This window comes from Macrobrachium nipponense, chromosome 47 (assembly GCF_015104395.2).
Source record: "Macrobrachium nipponense isolate FS-2020 chromosome 47, ASM1510439v2, whole genome shotgun sequence".
NCBI classification, from domain to species: Eukaryota; Metazoa; Arthropoda; class Malacostraca; order Decapoda; family Palaemonidae; genus Macrobrachium; species Macrobrachium nipponense.
This window is the reverse complement of record NC_087222.1, coordinates 22451421-22466622: the sequence shown is the minus strand read 5'-3', so window position 1 is coordinate 22466622 and position 15202 is coordinate 22451421. Positions and strand designations below refer to the sequence as shown.

The following is a 15202-nucleotide window of genomic DNA, read 5'->3' as shown; positions in this document are numbered from 1 at the left end:
AGAATATTATGTCTTCGGAGCCGCTGGAATTCAAACCCAGGTTTGTTATCTTGTCTCTGGTTCCAAGGGCGTGGCTCATGGAAATGGGGCTGTGTCTGGTACTCTTGTATGTGTCTCTCCAAGTGTAAAACCTCCAACGGGGGTTGTACACCCACAGTCAGTGATGGGTAGTCTTCTCTCCATCATGACTGTGGTTCAGGGCGAGAGAAGGGACTGAGCTGCTTGGTGGCTCAGACCCACCTGTGAAAGCCAGGAATGGTTATTCTTCAAGTGCCAAGATCGATGTCATCGTCCTTGGGACAATGCATCTGAAGGAGATAGGAGGAGGTTCTCTGTTTAGTCCCTCTTTTTGAGGTTCGATCATGGAGAAAATAGATGTGTAGCAAGACGTGGCAAGTCCTCACCAGCTTTTACTGCATTTAACTCCGCACAACTTTCGCTCATGTTTAAGCGAATGAAATCGTTGTAAGAAATGAATGCTTCGTTTGACAGAATTCAGAAAAAAGCGTTCAAGAACAGTCAATCCTCCTCTCTTTTTTCCCCTCTACTTTCTGCTATGTTTATGGTTCAATCTTAGGATCTTACCGAACATATGTCAGTCTGTTCAGGAAAGATAGCACCGAGAAGTTTGAATGCCTCTCCAGTGCTACTTTGTTGGGAAAAACCAGTTCAGCTTGAACTAGTCTGTTTGGTGTCCCTGTTATCACCATAGAAGTCTCCCTTCAGGACAGCTTCACCTTCACTCTCTTCATTATAGAATGAAAGAGGTCTGCTTCCAGTCCTCATTCTTGTCATTCAAATGAAGAAGAATTAGGCTGGAGCTCGATTTACAGGAACATACGAATATACTAGTATGTTCTCCTTGGGACATGCGTATGTTATCAGTTGCGCTGTCCAAGTAATAGGCGCATATCTGAAAGTTAATTCTTTTGGTGTGTAACCGAGATGAATAGCACCTTCTCCTAATTAACCTGAAACTCATGACAGCCTTTCAGGCCTCCCAAGAGTTTCCAATTTTAATTTTGAGATGACTATTAGTATTGTTTGCCAGCAACACCACAGCATTTGCATTATCACCAAACAAGAGGGTTTGTTTCTCTTCCATTTCAGTTAAAATGCAGATTCTCGAGTGTATCTTTTTTGCGCACGATGCTTCTAAGGCAAATGCATTCCAATATGGAATGCACTACCAGGCAACTCAGTATGAGGAGTCGAGCGAGGGGCAGAGTACTGCCTTCTCTCTGAGATTCTGTTCATCTTAGTATTGATTCTCTGCTATCGAGGATTATCTACCAATCCAAATCTCTTCTGCCCAGCCATCACAGACTTAGGTCTCTGTTTTGCCTCGGATTCTTGCATAAGGCCTATGTCTCGTCCTCTACTTTGCCGTTGTTTTGTGAGAATTTTCAGACAGAGATATCTTACTAGTCATTATCATCTCTCTGTTTACCACACAGTAGTCTTCCAGTTCCATAATACCTGCCCACTGCCACTGCGATGACATAGAATGATTTTCTTCAGATAATTTGAGTTTTTCTTTTTCTTAATATGTATTTTCTAATTTGTAAGGAGTTCAATTATTCTTTGTTCATCCCAGATTGAAATTGAATAACGGAGGACTTCCCCTGTTTCCTGCCCGACTAACTCTGCTTCCAGAGTAGATACAAAAGTTCTTCCCTGATCCAACCCACAACATGCAGTTCTTCAGGCAGTACAATACCTGTGTTTTCATTATTAAAAGACACTCCACCTTCATTGCAAGCACCAACTTTCTCGCCCATCGGCAATAAAATAGCGGAATAACTTTTTCAGTCCTCTGTAAAACAACAGGGATTAGAGCTGTCTTCACTGGTTGGTGTCATCAACGGGACTTTTTCTATGATTAGAATCTTGAGAGTCAGGACTCTCTCCGATTCAACTGTGAAAACGTAGGCCCACATTCACCTTAGTCATTCACTAAGTAGTATTGTTTCTCATTCGTTGAGATACAATTATTGATGAGAAACTTCTCTGTCTTACCATCACATGGTCCTCAGTCTCTTGAATGCATTTCATTCTCGTCTAATGTGCACATACCTCACGAGAATCATCATCTCGTCTCTCGACATCATTGGTGAAGAAGATAGACGATTTGCATGGTTCGTTCTCAGCTTCACCCTTCAAAATGCGGGTGTCATGTCCTGACTACATCTCGGATGAGCGACTCCGACTCCTTAGAAGGATCGAAACCCTTCACTGAGTGTTGATACCTTTATCCACTGCTGACTTCCAATGCAGAAGTTTCTAATGACATGTCTTCCTCTGAGTCCTATGAGATTGTGAGAAACTCCTCTGCAGTTTGATACATCCATTGTATGCTCTCTCAGAGAGCGAGCAGCGCCGATGGCTTGGTACTTCTCATCTCTCCGAAGAATATGTCGGATCAGAAGAAAGATAGGGTTTCATTACAACCACATTTATATCTTTCTTCCTTCAGGTCTTCCCACAGGTCATTGGAACCTCTTTTCCTTGGACCAGTGGTGGATGCTCACAAGTTGTGTTTGCTTACCTGGCTACTTCAAGAGGACAAGTTGCATTTCGCCTATGGTGTGCGGTTCTAGAGGTAAGAAGGATACAAGATTGACTAACCTTCCATACCTTTTACTTCTACTCCTTTTCCTTCAGGTTGAGGATAAGGACTGTAACTTACACTTGCTGGTTGGGTTTTTCATGCAGTAAGTTTGCACATCAAGTTTCCTTTCTATTTTTCTTATCAGAATCATAGAAGCAATCCCACTCCTCTAGGAAGGAGAGGAATGAGACTGGCAATAATGCAAATCATTCCCAGAACTTTTCATTAATGCCTCCAACTTTAAATATTCTTCCCAGGCCTTTTTCGGATGAGTTACGATTCCTCACTCATTTTGAAAAGGCCCAGATGTCTGACTCTTGATCATGCAGCAACTATACACTGATCAAGTTGTCAGAGGCAGGGCACTCCTCTTCGCTCTTATGACCAGGAGGAATATCCTAGGTATGCTGAACTCCAGTCAGTTCTGGAGGCTCACTCACATTCCTCCCACCAATCAGTGGGTCTTCCTAATGTAATCGACCGAGGGTTTGTATATCATGTAGGAACAAATCACAGCTTTTGAAAGTAAATTGTATTTTAACTAACTATACAAACCTGAGGTCCTTTACATTAATGCCCACCTCATGCCACCCCTCAATCTGAAGCCTGGGCCGAAAGGCAAAATGGAGTGTTTACATCCGGGCAGGTGGGTCTTGTTCAAGAATTTAACGGCCGTATTCCAGCCAACCCTGAAAGTAATTCCTAATGTAAGGGACCTTAGGTTTGTAGAGTTAGGAAAAATACAATTTACTTCAAGAAATTGTGATATCGGGACGCCTGTCTATTCCCTGCAAAAATTATTTTACCAACCAGTGATAATAACAAAATAAAAGCTATTATCCCTGCTGCTTGAGCAAATTCCCCCTTTCGCCCTCGTCTTATTTCGTTAACCCTTCTACCTGGGAAAGAAACAATGCTCATACAAACAAACAAATGACTTCTTTAGGCCCATGCTAAAGGAGATTCTGAGTGGTTGGCTCGAGTTCCTTTCTGGGCAAGAATGGCAGGCAGATAGTTAGGTCGCTCACAGGTTGGGGGTTGGGTGTGTGTCTGGGTGAATGACCGCTGACCAAAACCCAAGGTTGCTCGGATCTATTCTTTCTCTACCTCACTGTTGTAAAATGTTATCACTTCATGTCTTGATTCACTACAGATTTATTTACTTTTATCTTATTGTAATAGAAAACTGAATATTTTTCTTGGATGCTACTGAATTTCTTTAATCAAAATTCTTCTGACTTGGGTAACAGGTTTCTGTCTCTGCCTCTTGGAGGTAATTTTCTTATAGGGGTACAGCTTGCCTAATTCTTGCCTACTTTCCTATTATCCTACCACGTGGTAACCGCAAAAGATAGAGAGAGAGAGAGAGAGGCTTGGGAAAAAAATCTTCTGCCCGCACCTAGCTAACTGCTACTTCCATCACTAATACAGTACTTTTTAACCCATGATAGACTATGCAAATGGAGCCTGGCACTGACTCTCTTGGACAAATTACTCTTCCTATCTACCTGATGCTGTTATGTAGTAGCAATGAAAAAAACAAGCTAAGTGTTAGTTTATTTGTCTCTCTCTCATAGGGTAAATGTTGGCATGCAGTTCCCTAAAGATTTTTCTACCTCTAATTAAAAGAAAGATGGCAACCAGAATTTTGTTTTAGCCCTAACAATAGATACAGTAGTACCTCAAACTTCAAGTTTAATCCATTCCAGAAGGCTGTTTGAAATACAATATGTTTGGAATATATGAAACAAATATCCCCATAAGAAATAAGGGGAATCAGGATAATTTGTTCCAGTCAACCCAAAAAGTCCCCCTTTTCACATTTTTGTCCATTATTAATTTTTTCAAAAGTTAATTTAAGAGTGAAAAGTAATAAAACAGTACATTATATGATTTCTGTACTAGACTCTCCCATATTGAATTATCCAGTACTAACAAATTAGCTAGTTTTGATGTAACATCTTTATTTACTAAGTTCCAATTGACGACTTACCTACTTTGCATAAAAAAAAATTGTAAGTTCACTTTTACTGGTAATTTTTATGAATGAATATTTGGTATGGCTATGGGTAACCCTGTAATGCTCCTTTTGTCTAATATTCACATGGAGTTCTTTGAGACTAGACTTATTCCAAGAAATTTATTGTCTAAGGTGTTTTGTGTTAAATATGTAGATGACTGTTTTTGTATTGTAAAAGCAAATGTAAGTATTCCTGACTTCTTGCATACAATTAATAATCTTGTACCATCTATAAAAGTCTTTATAGAATAGGTAGAAAATAATTGTATACCATTTTCGGATGTCTTAATTGTTAGAAATAACACCAGTTTTTGTTTTAAAGTATATAGGAAACCCACTAATAGTTTGTCATATATCCATTTTTACTCTAACCATGCTAAACAAATGACGGTGTCAATATGTACAAGTCTGTATATTAGAACTTTCAGAATTTGTAGTCCTGAATTTTTGGAAGATGAGTTTAAAATTATTGATAAAATAGGAAATTCATCATGTTACCCCAATATTTTTTGGAACTTTGTAAAAATAAATTTAAAAAACATATTACAATCCAACTAGTGGTAACAAAGAACTTAGGAATATTCTCTATGTACCATTTCATCCTAAGTACTGTACTCATTTTGAAAACAATTGATATTAACTTAATATTTAAATATAATAATATTGTATACTGTATTCCTTGTAAAGAATATAATAAAATTTATGTAGGGCAAAGATTGTAAGATCTAAAGGTAAGATGTTCTCAGCACATATATGCTGTATCAAGAAGCTTAACGATAATGGCATTGCGGATCATTGGCTTAAGACAGGCCATGCTATTAACTGGGATAATTCCTCAATAATTTACAGGGTCAAAGATCAATGTAAAAGGAATCTATTGGAGTCCGTTTTCATTGAAGCCACGTCAACAATGAATTTAAATCTCCATCCTGGATTGTCCCTTTAGCCTCTTTCCTTGTCTCATTTGCTTAAAGAACACACCACCCAGAATAACAAACTGTAAACCGGCCCCTATTTCTGTTTTTTGTATATAAAGTTCTGTCATCTTCTTTTATATTCAGTGTGAACTTGAAAATGTAGATTAAACTGCGAAAGTCTTTGTTCCAAGTCTCCAGTATTCACTCACCTTTCTACCGTGGATTTAAGGATATTCTCAAGCATGTATGCCTTCATGCTAAATTGGGTATATATAATATATATGATATAATATATATATATATATATATATATATATATATATATATAATATATATATATATATGGTAAAAATGTTCTGTTTTACAACAGATTCCATCTAATAAATGGAGCCCATAAAAACACCAAAGTATAGAGAGAAAAGTACTATATTTCAGGTATATGAATGTGAAAAGTTTACAGAAAAGGTGGTATTTATACCAAGAGATCCATCCACAGGTAAGCCGATTTAGGTCACCCCAGCTGATAATCTTCCTTTAATCTTCTTAAGCGTTGGTTGAATGAAAACCTTGTCGATCACATCTGAAACCCATGCTCCTTTTTGAGATGTTCATTACCTGCCTCTCTTTTATTATGGCTGATTCCATCATTTGACTCTAGTACCGGCAGTTGCTGCTATAAATTATATGTGACAAATTCCAGTTTATTCTATGGTTATGTTCATTTATATGGTTGAAAATAGCTGAGTTCTGTTGTCCATACCTAACTGATCGTTTGTGTTGTATTAATCTCTGGAGAAGTGATTTTCCTGTAAATCCGATGTAAGATTGGTCACAGTCCTGGCATGGAATTTCATAAACCCCTGTTGCCTTGGGGAATGTCTTTTATTGGACGTTAATCAGGGATTTGGCTAAGGTGTTTGGGTAAGTAAATGCAAAAGGGTTAGATTTTCCGAGAGTCTGAGTCACTGTTTTAATCCTGTCCAGGTGAGGAATTTTTATTTTATTGTTGGGTGTCTCTTTGGTCTTATTTTGAGGGGGTTGGTAGAAAATTACGTTTGCTTTGTGAATTGCTTTCTCAATCATATGGTCAGGATACTTTAAAGACGAAAGTTGTTTGCGAATTAGTTCAAATTCTTTTTCCAGGAAATCTGGGGAACAAATTCGTAAGGCTCTCAAGAACAGGTTGCTGGCTACACCTATCTTGAAAGCAATGTTCTTAAGAGCCTTACGAATTTGTTCCCCAGATTTCCTGGAAAAAGAATTTGAACTAATTCGCAAACAACTTTCGTTGCTGGTTTCGTACCCCTTCACATCAATATTCTGGATCTCAAGGTGGTATATCAACAATACAACTGTACAGTATTGGTGCAGGTCAACAAGCAGACGAATTACATTCTCTTCTGCTACACATGTTGGTGGTGCAGGTTCACGAGTGGTAAATCCTGGGGAACCAGAACAGAGCGGCAGACGTGCTCCGTGTGCCAGGGGCGGTAATAGGAGAGGCTTTACAACACCCATGGGACAATCTCCAAGGCCTACACTTTTCCTCCATTTTGTCTGATTCATTGGGTGATCAACAGGGTCATGATCACCTCTAATCTCATGATGACCCTGCTAGCTCCCAAGTGGCCATATGCCGAGTGGTATCTGGACCTGCTAGCTCTACTTTCCTGGGTACCAGAGAGATTCCCCCTTGGCACAACCTGCTGTACCAGCCGCTCATAGAGAGGTATCGCCAGGCTGTGAGAGAACTGTCACTTCATGCCTGGAGACTATCCACCATCTCCTGTGAGCTAGAGGTTTTTCCTCGTCACACAATGACCAAGCTTTCTGGATACCTTTGTAAATCTTCAGCGGCTGTGTACTAGGGGAAATGGGTCGTCTTCTGTGAATGGTGTCATTGATGGGATATCTCTCTGGTTGGATCTCCTCTTCAGCAGGTAGCAGACTTTCTTGTCTTTCTTCACTGTCACAGCTGTCAGGAGCTACAGAGCTGCTTGGATTAATCCTTTGCTTAAAGAGTGTCGATTTCTCTTTCTTGTGGAGATCTCCATGCTGTTGAGAAGCTTCAAACAGTTTTGCCCTCCCTGGGAATTCAGTCCCCCTGAGTGGGATGTGACTCTTGCCTTACAGAGCCTGACTTGTGCACCCTAGCCTTTACAAGAGTCGTCAGACAGGGATCTGACCTTCAAGATTGTGTTCTTGCTTACCCTGGCATTGACAAAGAGATTTTGTGAACATCGTGGACTTTCCTTCGATGTTGAACACTTGAAGGGATGAGGATCTGTCACGCTCTAGTTCAGGGGTTCTCAAACTCCTTAACTCCTCGACCCCAATGAAGTTTTAATTTTTCTATCGACCCCCTAGACTAGCATTAAATAATTCAAAAAAAGAAAAAAGAAAAATACACTAATGTCAAATCCAATTTGAGAATTATTAGTTTAGTACTTGACATGCAGTATGATAAAAATATAACTCCTTGTAAGAAAATATATTCAGAACTTTAGATATATGAGTATATGTAATGTAATTCGCTGACCCGTTAGTTATTCATCGACCCTTTTGACCCCCTGACTATTCATCGACCCGGTCCTATTGACCCTTGGGGGTCGATATCGACCACTTTGAGAACCCCTGCTCTAGTTTGTCCCAGAATTCGTAGCAAAGACTCAGAATCCGTCGGTCCCTGACACCAGATTCAAGTTCTTTTTTATCCCCTTCATAGAGGACTTTGCTGGTAGTGATCAAGACAATATGCTACTGTGTCCAGTTCGAGTGTTGTGGTGCTATCTAAAGAGGTTTTGACATCTCCGTCCTCAATGTCGATGACGCTTTGTTAGTACTGGCTCGACCAAGGAAGAGGAGTCCAAGAAAATGGTTTCTTTCTGGAGTCGTGAGAAAATCAAGGGAGCATACTCTACTTCTGACAAGGTGGATAAGAGTACTTTCTGAGTAAGAGCTTAGAGGGTTGGGGGCATGGTCTGCCCCTCGTATTCTGGAAGAACCTGTCGGTTCTAATAGTACTAAGAGTGGGAGTTTGTTCATGAAAGACTACATTCACATCCCTCTACCTTCGGGACGTTGCCCATGGGTCCATGGACACATTTTCCTTCCTGTGGTGGCTGCTCAACAACTTGTGTAGCTCACCCAGCTCCCCTAGAGGGACAGGTAGCATCTCGCCTAAGGTGTTCTGAGTTACAAAGAGAGAGTGTGAGTGAGTGACTGGCCTCCTCCTCCCTTTCTCTTTTTATACCCTTCCTCGCCTGTAGGGCAGAGGGAAGGTTGGCAAACCATTACATGCTAAATGGGTGTGTGATGCAGGTGAGCTACATAACTAAGTACTGTGCCCTGTCTATAATCTAGAATTCTGTAGATTAATAGATGAATGTCCATCCCCTCTCTCTAGCAAAGGGAGAGAGGGACTGACAAAAAACCAAAACACTATAGGTTCCTCAAAAACCTTTTTGAATCAATGAAGCTTACATTACATGCCCATTAATTTGAAAGGCCTAGAAGTCTGACAGCTGACATAACATAAGTTCAACATGTCAGATGCACGGGACTCCTTCCTCTGCTCTACATGACTAGGAAGGAGGCCCTGGTGAATTGAGGTACCAGTTACTTCAGAGATTTACTCAGAATCCTTCCACCAACAAGTAATTCTCCATATGTAAAGACCGTAGGATTCTATTTGTTTAGGAACAATTGCACTGCAATTATAGCCATATGTAAAGACCTTCAGGTTTGTATATTAGGAAAAATACAAAGTACTTTAAAAAATTGTAATCATTCCACTTTTGTAGCATTGAAAACCAAAAAGACTTTTTAATGTATTCATTTTTATTTATGTATGCATACATTCATGTAGATTTTGGTAGGGCTGGAGTTAAATGTGAATATATTGCCAAGTCGCAAGCCATGCATATGCAGATACACTAATCGAGGAAATGCTGTAATATGAAATTTTCATAGGTATGCAAACCAAAACCTTATATCATCTACCATCACAGCCTCCCCTCTTTGTTCATCAAGCCAAAACAAGAAGTGTTCATTGATGTCATATGAGTGAGGGGAATTCCCTTGCTCACTCTTCTTAACCACCAGTTAACCCATTTCCAACATGCACTGAAAGATACTCCTTCATAAAAAGCTCTGATTCGTTTAGTTCTGAAAACAATGTCATATTTTAAGAAATGTAGCAGCACATAACTTCCAAGACCGTCATCAGTGTTGCTGGTCATAATTGCTAATCTTGTATTGTATCCACAATAACAATCAGTGGAACTAATTTGAAAACTTTCATCTCTTCAAATTACTACTCAATTGACCCTTACTATTTTTTTTATTATTATTATCTGCTGCATCTGTGGATAATATGGTGTTATGTATAGCTGGATCACATATAATTAAGCATTTGCTGTGTACTGTGCCCTTCCTGCTGTTACCCCACAAAACTCTTATGCTGGTCTCTAGCATTTGCTATTCTTGGCTTTTGATTTGTTGATAAGATATGTTCATAAGCAATTTGTATTGTAATGTCAAGCTAAGAAGGTTTACAGATGTGAGGTGGTGGGCATCAATATTAACTGTCAATCTATTGTTGCATTGTTGCCTCAGGAATGTTTTGATGCTGTGTCTGGACAACATTTGGTAGGATTGTATTCATGTTTGGATAGAACAATCAAATGCATGCTTTGTTAATCGGCCTGAGACCTTTATGGGAACCTGAATTGAATTTGATTTATTATTTTGCCGCTTCAGTTCTGGCATTATGTTTCCTAACTCTGTGTTGCATTGTTTGATTTCAGATTCTCCCTCAGAAGAACCTTCCTACCTTCGACAGTTTTGATTAGCATCAGGACTTTGGGAATGCATGTTGTTTATTCGTACTACATGGAATATTACTAATAGCAACTCTTAAAGTGTATGAGACAACAGTGAATTATTGTACGTGTATTTAACAAATTTAAACAACAAGTAAAATTTGTATTGAATATTAGATTCATACATCAGCAGTGACATCGGGTTGTAGTCCTTCAAGTTATTGTACTTAATTTTTAACAGATTTATTCGGTAATTATTTGTAAACAATTGTGTGTTAAGAGTTGTGAATTGAACACATTGTCATTACGGAACAGGACAGGAAAAAAGGCTAAAATGAATCCAGGACATTCTTTAGAATTTCCTTTGAAAAGTGAAACTGAAGGTGCATTATCACTACCTTCCATAAATCAAGAAAACAGCAACTTGGCTGCCTTTAGTGGAACCAGTGATGAAGACTTTTTGTCTCTGGATCCATTGATGGACATCAAAATAGAGCCAGAGGAATTCTGTGAGTCTAATGAAGATGATAAATATTCATATAAAATTAATTCAACAGTGAGTGAAAAACATCCACAAACTTGCAAAATGGAAGTAAAACAAGAAAGAAGAAATAGTCACAATGGAGAGAAGCTTTTCAGATCAACTGACTGTGGGAAAGCATTTTATAAGAAAATTAATCTTACAAATGATATCACAAATCCTACCAGAGAGAAATTCATGTGCAATGACTGTGGGAAAGCATTGTCCCAGAAACATCATCTTATAGTTCATATGAGAGTCCACACTGGAGAGAAGCCATTCATGTGCAACGAATGTGAGAAAGCATTTTCCCAGAAATCAAATCTTACACTTCATATGAGATTGCATACTGGAGAGAAACCATTTATGTGCAAAGAATGTGGGAAATCATTTTCCCAGAAATCAAGTCTTATACATCATATGAGATTTCATACTGGAGAGAAGCCATATATGTGCAACGAATGTGGGAAAGCATTTCCCCAGAAATCTAGTCTTATACATCATATGAGATTTCATACTGGAGAAAAGCCATATATGTGCAACGAATGTGGGAAATCATTTCCCAAGAAATCAAATCTTACAAGACATATGAGAATCCATACGGGAGAGAAGCTATTCATATGCAAGGAATGTGGGAAATCATTTTCACAGAAATCAGGTATTACAGTTCATATGAGAATCCACACTGGAGAGAAACCATTCATATGCAAGGAATGTGGGAAAGCATTTTCCAAGAAATCAAATCTTACACTTCATATGAGAATCCACACTGGAGAGAATCCATTTATATGCAACGAGTGTGGGAAAGCATTTTCCCAGAAACCAAGTCTTACACTTCATATGAGAATCCATACTGGAGAGAAGCCATATATATGCAAGGAATGTGGGAAAGCATTTTCCCACAAACAGAGTCTTACACGTCATATGAGGTTGCATACTGGAGAGGAAAAAGAAACAACATGATAAAATAAACCAGTTAAGGCAGAGATCTCTCAAATGACCAACTATATGAGAGATCAAAATCACTCACAAAATCTGCTCAAGAAAATAAGGTAAATAACGAAAAAATACACCAATTCTCAAATGACACCTGCATGGAATTTCGGTTGGACAAGAGTGCCACGAGTACAATAAAGAGAGGGAAGAGAGTAACATCAGAAGGTATAAAGGTAGAGGAAGGCATATCTGTTGAAGACCAGGCAGAGGAGTAATTGGGAATAGAAGAAATCACTGGTATAGAACACAAGAAAGTGAGAGAAAAGATAAAGAAAGAATACATCAGCCACTTAAAGAATTAACACCAAAGAACACGATCACTGTCATAAACCAGCTAGCAATACTATTGGTGACATGTAGTTTTGGCATTATAGATTGGCCACAAGGTGAGTTAGACAGGATGGATATTAAAAGATTCTCACCCTACATTAAGTCACATACAGAGACCAGTGTATGGACATAATATACCTCCCTCACAGAGAAGGTGGATTAGGCCTGGCTGAGATCAACCAGGCCTACAGAGCAGCAATAATAGGTCAAGGGTAGTACTTAAAAAGCTCTGAGGATGAAAACATCAAAAAGGTTGCCCAACACCATAATGGAGCCCTGAGCCAACTAACATCAATAACAAAACAGGCTAAGAACTTTGCAGGAGATCTGCTAGAAGGCAGAGGGTACTGAACAGACTCCAGCAAAAATGATAGCCAGGAAGACCAAGCAGAAATACAGTCACAGAGAGGAGAAACTTAGAAAGGAAAGGTGGAAAGACCAGGGAAGGGCAGGAAGATTTCAAGATGAACTGGAAAAAAGTTACATAGACAAAGAAGAGTCACTCAGATGGACAAGAAATGGAGATCTAGGTTATGATAGAGAAAGACTGATAATAGGAGCATAAAGATCAAGGCCTCCTGACAAACAGCTTCAAGAAAATGGCGGGTATATCAGCAAATGACCAGTGTAGGTTTTGTCATGCAGTGGATGAGAGTGCGAATCATCTGATATCAGCCTGTCAAACCCTGCTTGCAGATGGTCACTACACAGCCCGCCACAACAAGATCTGTAAATATATACATTGGAAAATATGTAAAGAATATAGAACTGAAGTGAAAGAAAAAGTGTGGGAGCACACATCCAATCACCTCCAACAGGAAGATATATAGAAGGAGGTGCTATAAGACCTGCTATTGTCATCTGGAACAATGAGGAATAAACAGCAAAGATTATAAATGTGACAGTACCCAGTGACTTTGGCCTCAATAGAGCTTAAAGGCATAAAATAACAAAATGCCAAGACCTGAAGAATGACCTGAAAAGCACATGGGAACTGAAGGAAATAGAAAAAAACAATACCTTTGGTGGTAGGAGCAACAGGACTTATAAAGATAAACCGGAGAAAATATCTTCAGGTTATACGAAGTTGCCCAGTATAAATGAGGCGCAGATTGCTGCCTTCAAAGCAGTGGTAAACAGCTTGAAACAAGCCCTTGGATATAAGGCTAGTGGATATGAAGGTGCAATCATAGACCCCAGGCTGGAGCCAATTGCACCCCTGATATAAATAGAAAATTAAGAATAACATAAGCCAGAGAGAAACCACATTGTTGCTCTACATGTCTAAGAAGTTTTTCTCAACCAAGTCCTCTCAAAAGACACGAGAATTCACACTAGACAGAAACTCTTTACTTGATCTCTGTCCAAGTAGTTTTTATTACGTGATTTTATTTAACTTGACTCCTGCATCTGTTTTGAATGAAGGTGTCTCAACAGGTATATGAAAACTCATGCTAGAAAGAAGTCATATCCTGTATCTGCACTTGGTTTCCAAGAGTTCTTTTTCATTAGGTTTTTTCATTAGGTTCATCTTAGAATGAATGTGTTAACTCAGAAGAAAGACGTCATTCTTCCACACAGTGTAGAAACAGTTTCTCTTTTGTAGATTCATAACATAAGTGAGCACTCATGGAGGATAGATATTGTTGTTTTACACTGCCTGTTGTACTTTTGTCTTGTATTCTGCAAATCACAGTCATTGGTTCTGAATGCCAGACTGTTCTTCAGGTGTTAAAATGCACAAGCAAAGTCACCCATCATAGAGGATGTTCAGTTGCACTGACAGATTTGTTAATGTTTTGCACCCCAAAGTAAGTTGCACTTGATGTGGAGATAATTATTGTGAACTTGTCAGCAAAATCTATAGAAAAAAAGGCAACAGCAACCTAAGGGAAGATAAAAAGAAAAACCATATTTATATTTTTATGATCCAATTCATAACCATCATCATTGTTGTTACTCAAAGAAGAGAAGGAGAATCTGGAGGAGGGTCTGAGTGAAAATGCAGATGAAGGCTCTTCATTTGCAGAGTCTTTATTAGAAGTCAAGCCAGAGCCAAAGTATTTTGGCCAGAGTGAATTTGATGCAAAATGGTCGTGTAACCTTTATGCAAAGGTAAAATAAATGACTGTTTTTTTTTTCTTACAATTGTTTTAAATGAACACTGTACAGTGCTAGGTTAAGAAACTTTCATTTGCCTTCTCCACTTTTCTTGTTCCTGTGTATTTTTTGTATGATTTCCAAATAAAGAATTAGTATTGTCTTTGGCTGACACGAAGTTTTCTTCCTTTTGTTATTCAGCATTGTGCATATATGCACTTGTATATGTAGTTGTAAGCTTGAATATTACCATGAAATGTTATTCTTAATGGAAATAGAAAGGATTGATATCTTCATTAAACTTCAATGAAATTTTGGTGCATTTTTTATATGATTATTTTTTTATATGTTTTTGGTTTTAATCTTCTACAAAGATTGTGCTACAGCATTTGTAAGTAAATCATAATTCCTTGTATCAGCTCACTAAATACTACAGTGGACTGTATAGTATTTTGTTTTAGGTTAACCAGTCTGAAGTGTTTAGACTAGACTAGTTATGTAAATGACTAAAATGATGTGTTATTCTGATTAGATTAAACCTCTTTTTTTTATTTCATTGTCTAAAAATTGAAAATATTGATAAATAATAAAAAAAAAATTATAAATCAATACAATTTTTCATTTGCCCCATTAAAACTTAAAAAATATCCGAATAATATTCATCACTGCCAAAAGTGAATGAAAGCACCATGATGTGGTCTGAATGCACCGAGTATCTGGTCCCAGTGCACCTCTTCCCAACTGAAGTGCATCTTTCCTTGTGGTCCCAATGCACCAACTTCATTCACATAAAAGCTGCCCTTTGGCGAACTGTAAAGGTGACTATACTATTCACTTTGCAGGATTATTTTTTTTATAAAGTGAATCAGTTTAAAGTCTGAATAA

At 38.4% G+C, this 15202-nt stretch overlaps 1 protein-coding gene across 1 annotated transcript; it reads left to right on the top strand.

Moving 5' to 3' along the window:
* Positions 1–6701: 6701 nt before the first annotated feature.
* LOC135204763 (gastrula zinc finger protein XlCGF8.2DB-like) lies at positions 6702–14897 on the top strand. The gene has a single exon (XM_064234922.1). It carries the CDS (start codon positions 10706–10708, stop codon positions 11852–11854), a length of 1149 nt encoding a protein of 382 aa, XP_064090992.1. The 5' UTR covers positions 6702–10705; the 3' UTR covers positions 11855–14897.
* The last annotated feature ends 305 nt before the right edge of the window (positions 14898–15202 follow it).

Excerpts from the sequence above, each read along its gene's own strand:
- LOC135204763 (XM_064234922.1), top strand. The coding sequence starts at position 10,706 with ATGAATCCAGGACATTCTTTAGAATTTCCTTTGAAAAGTGAAACTGAA.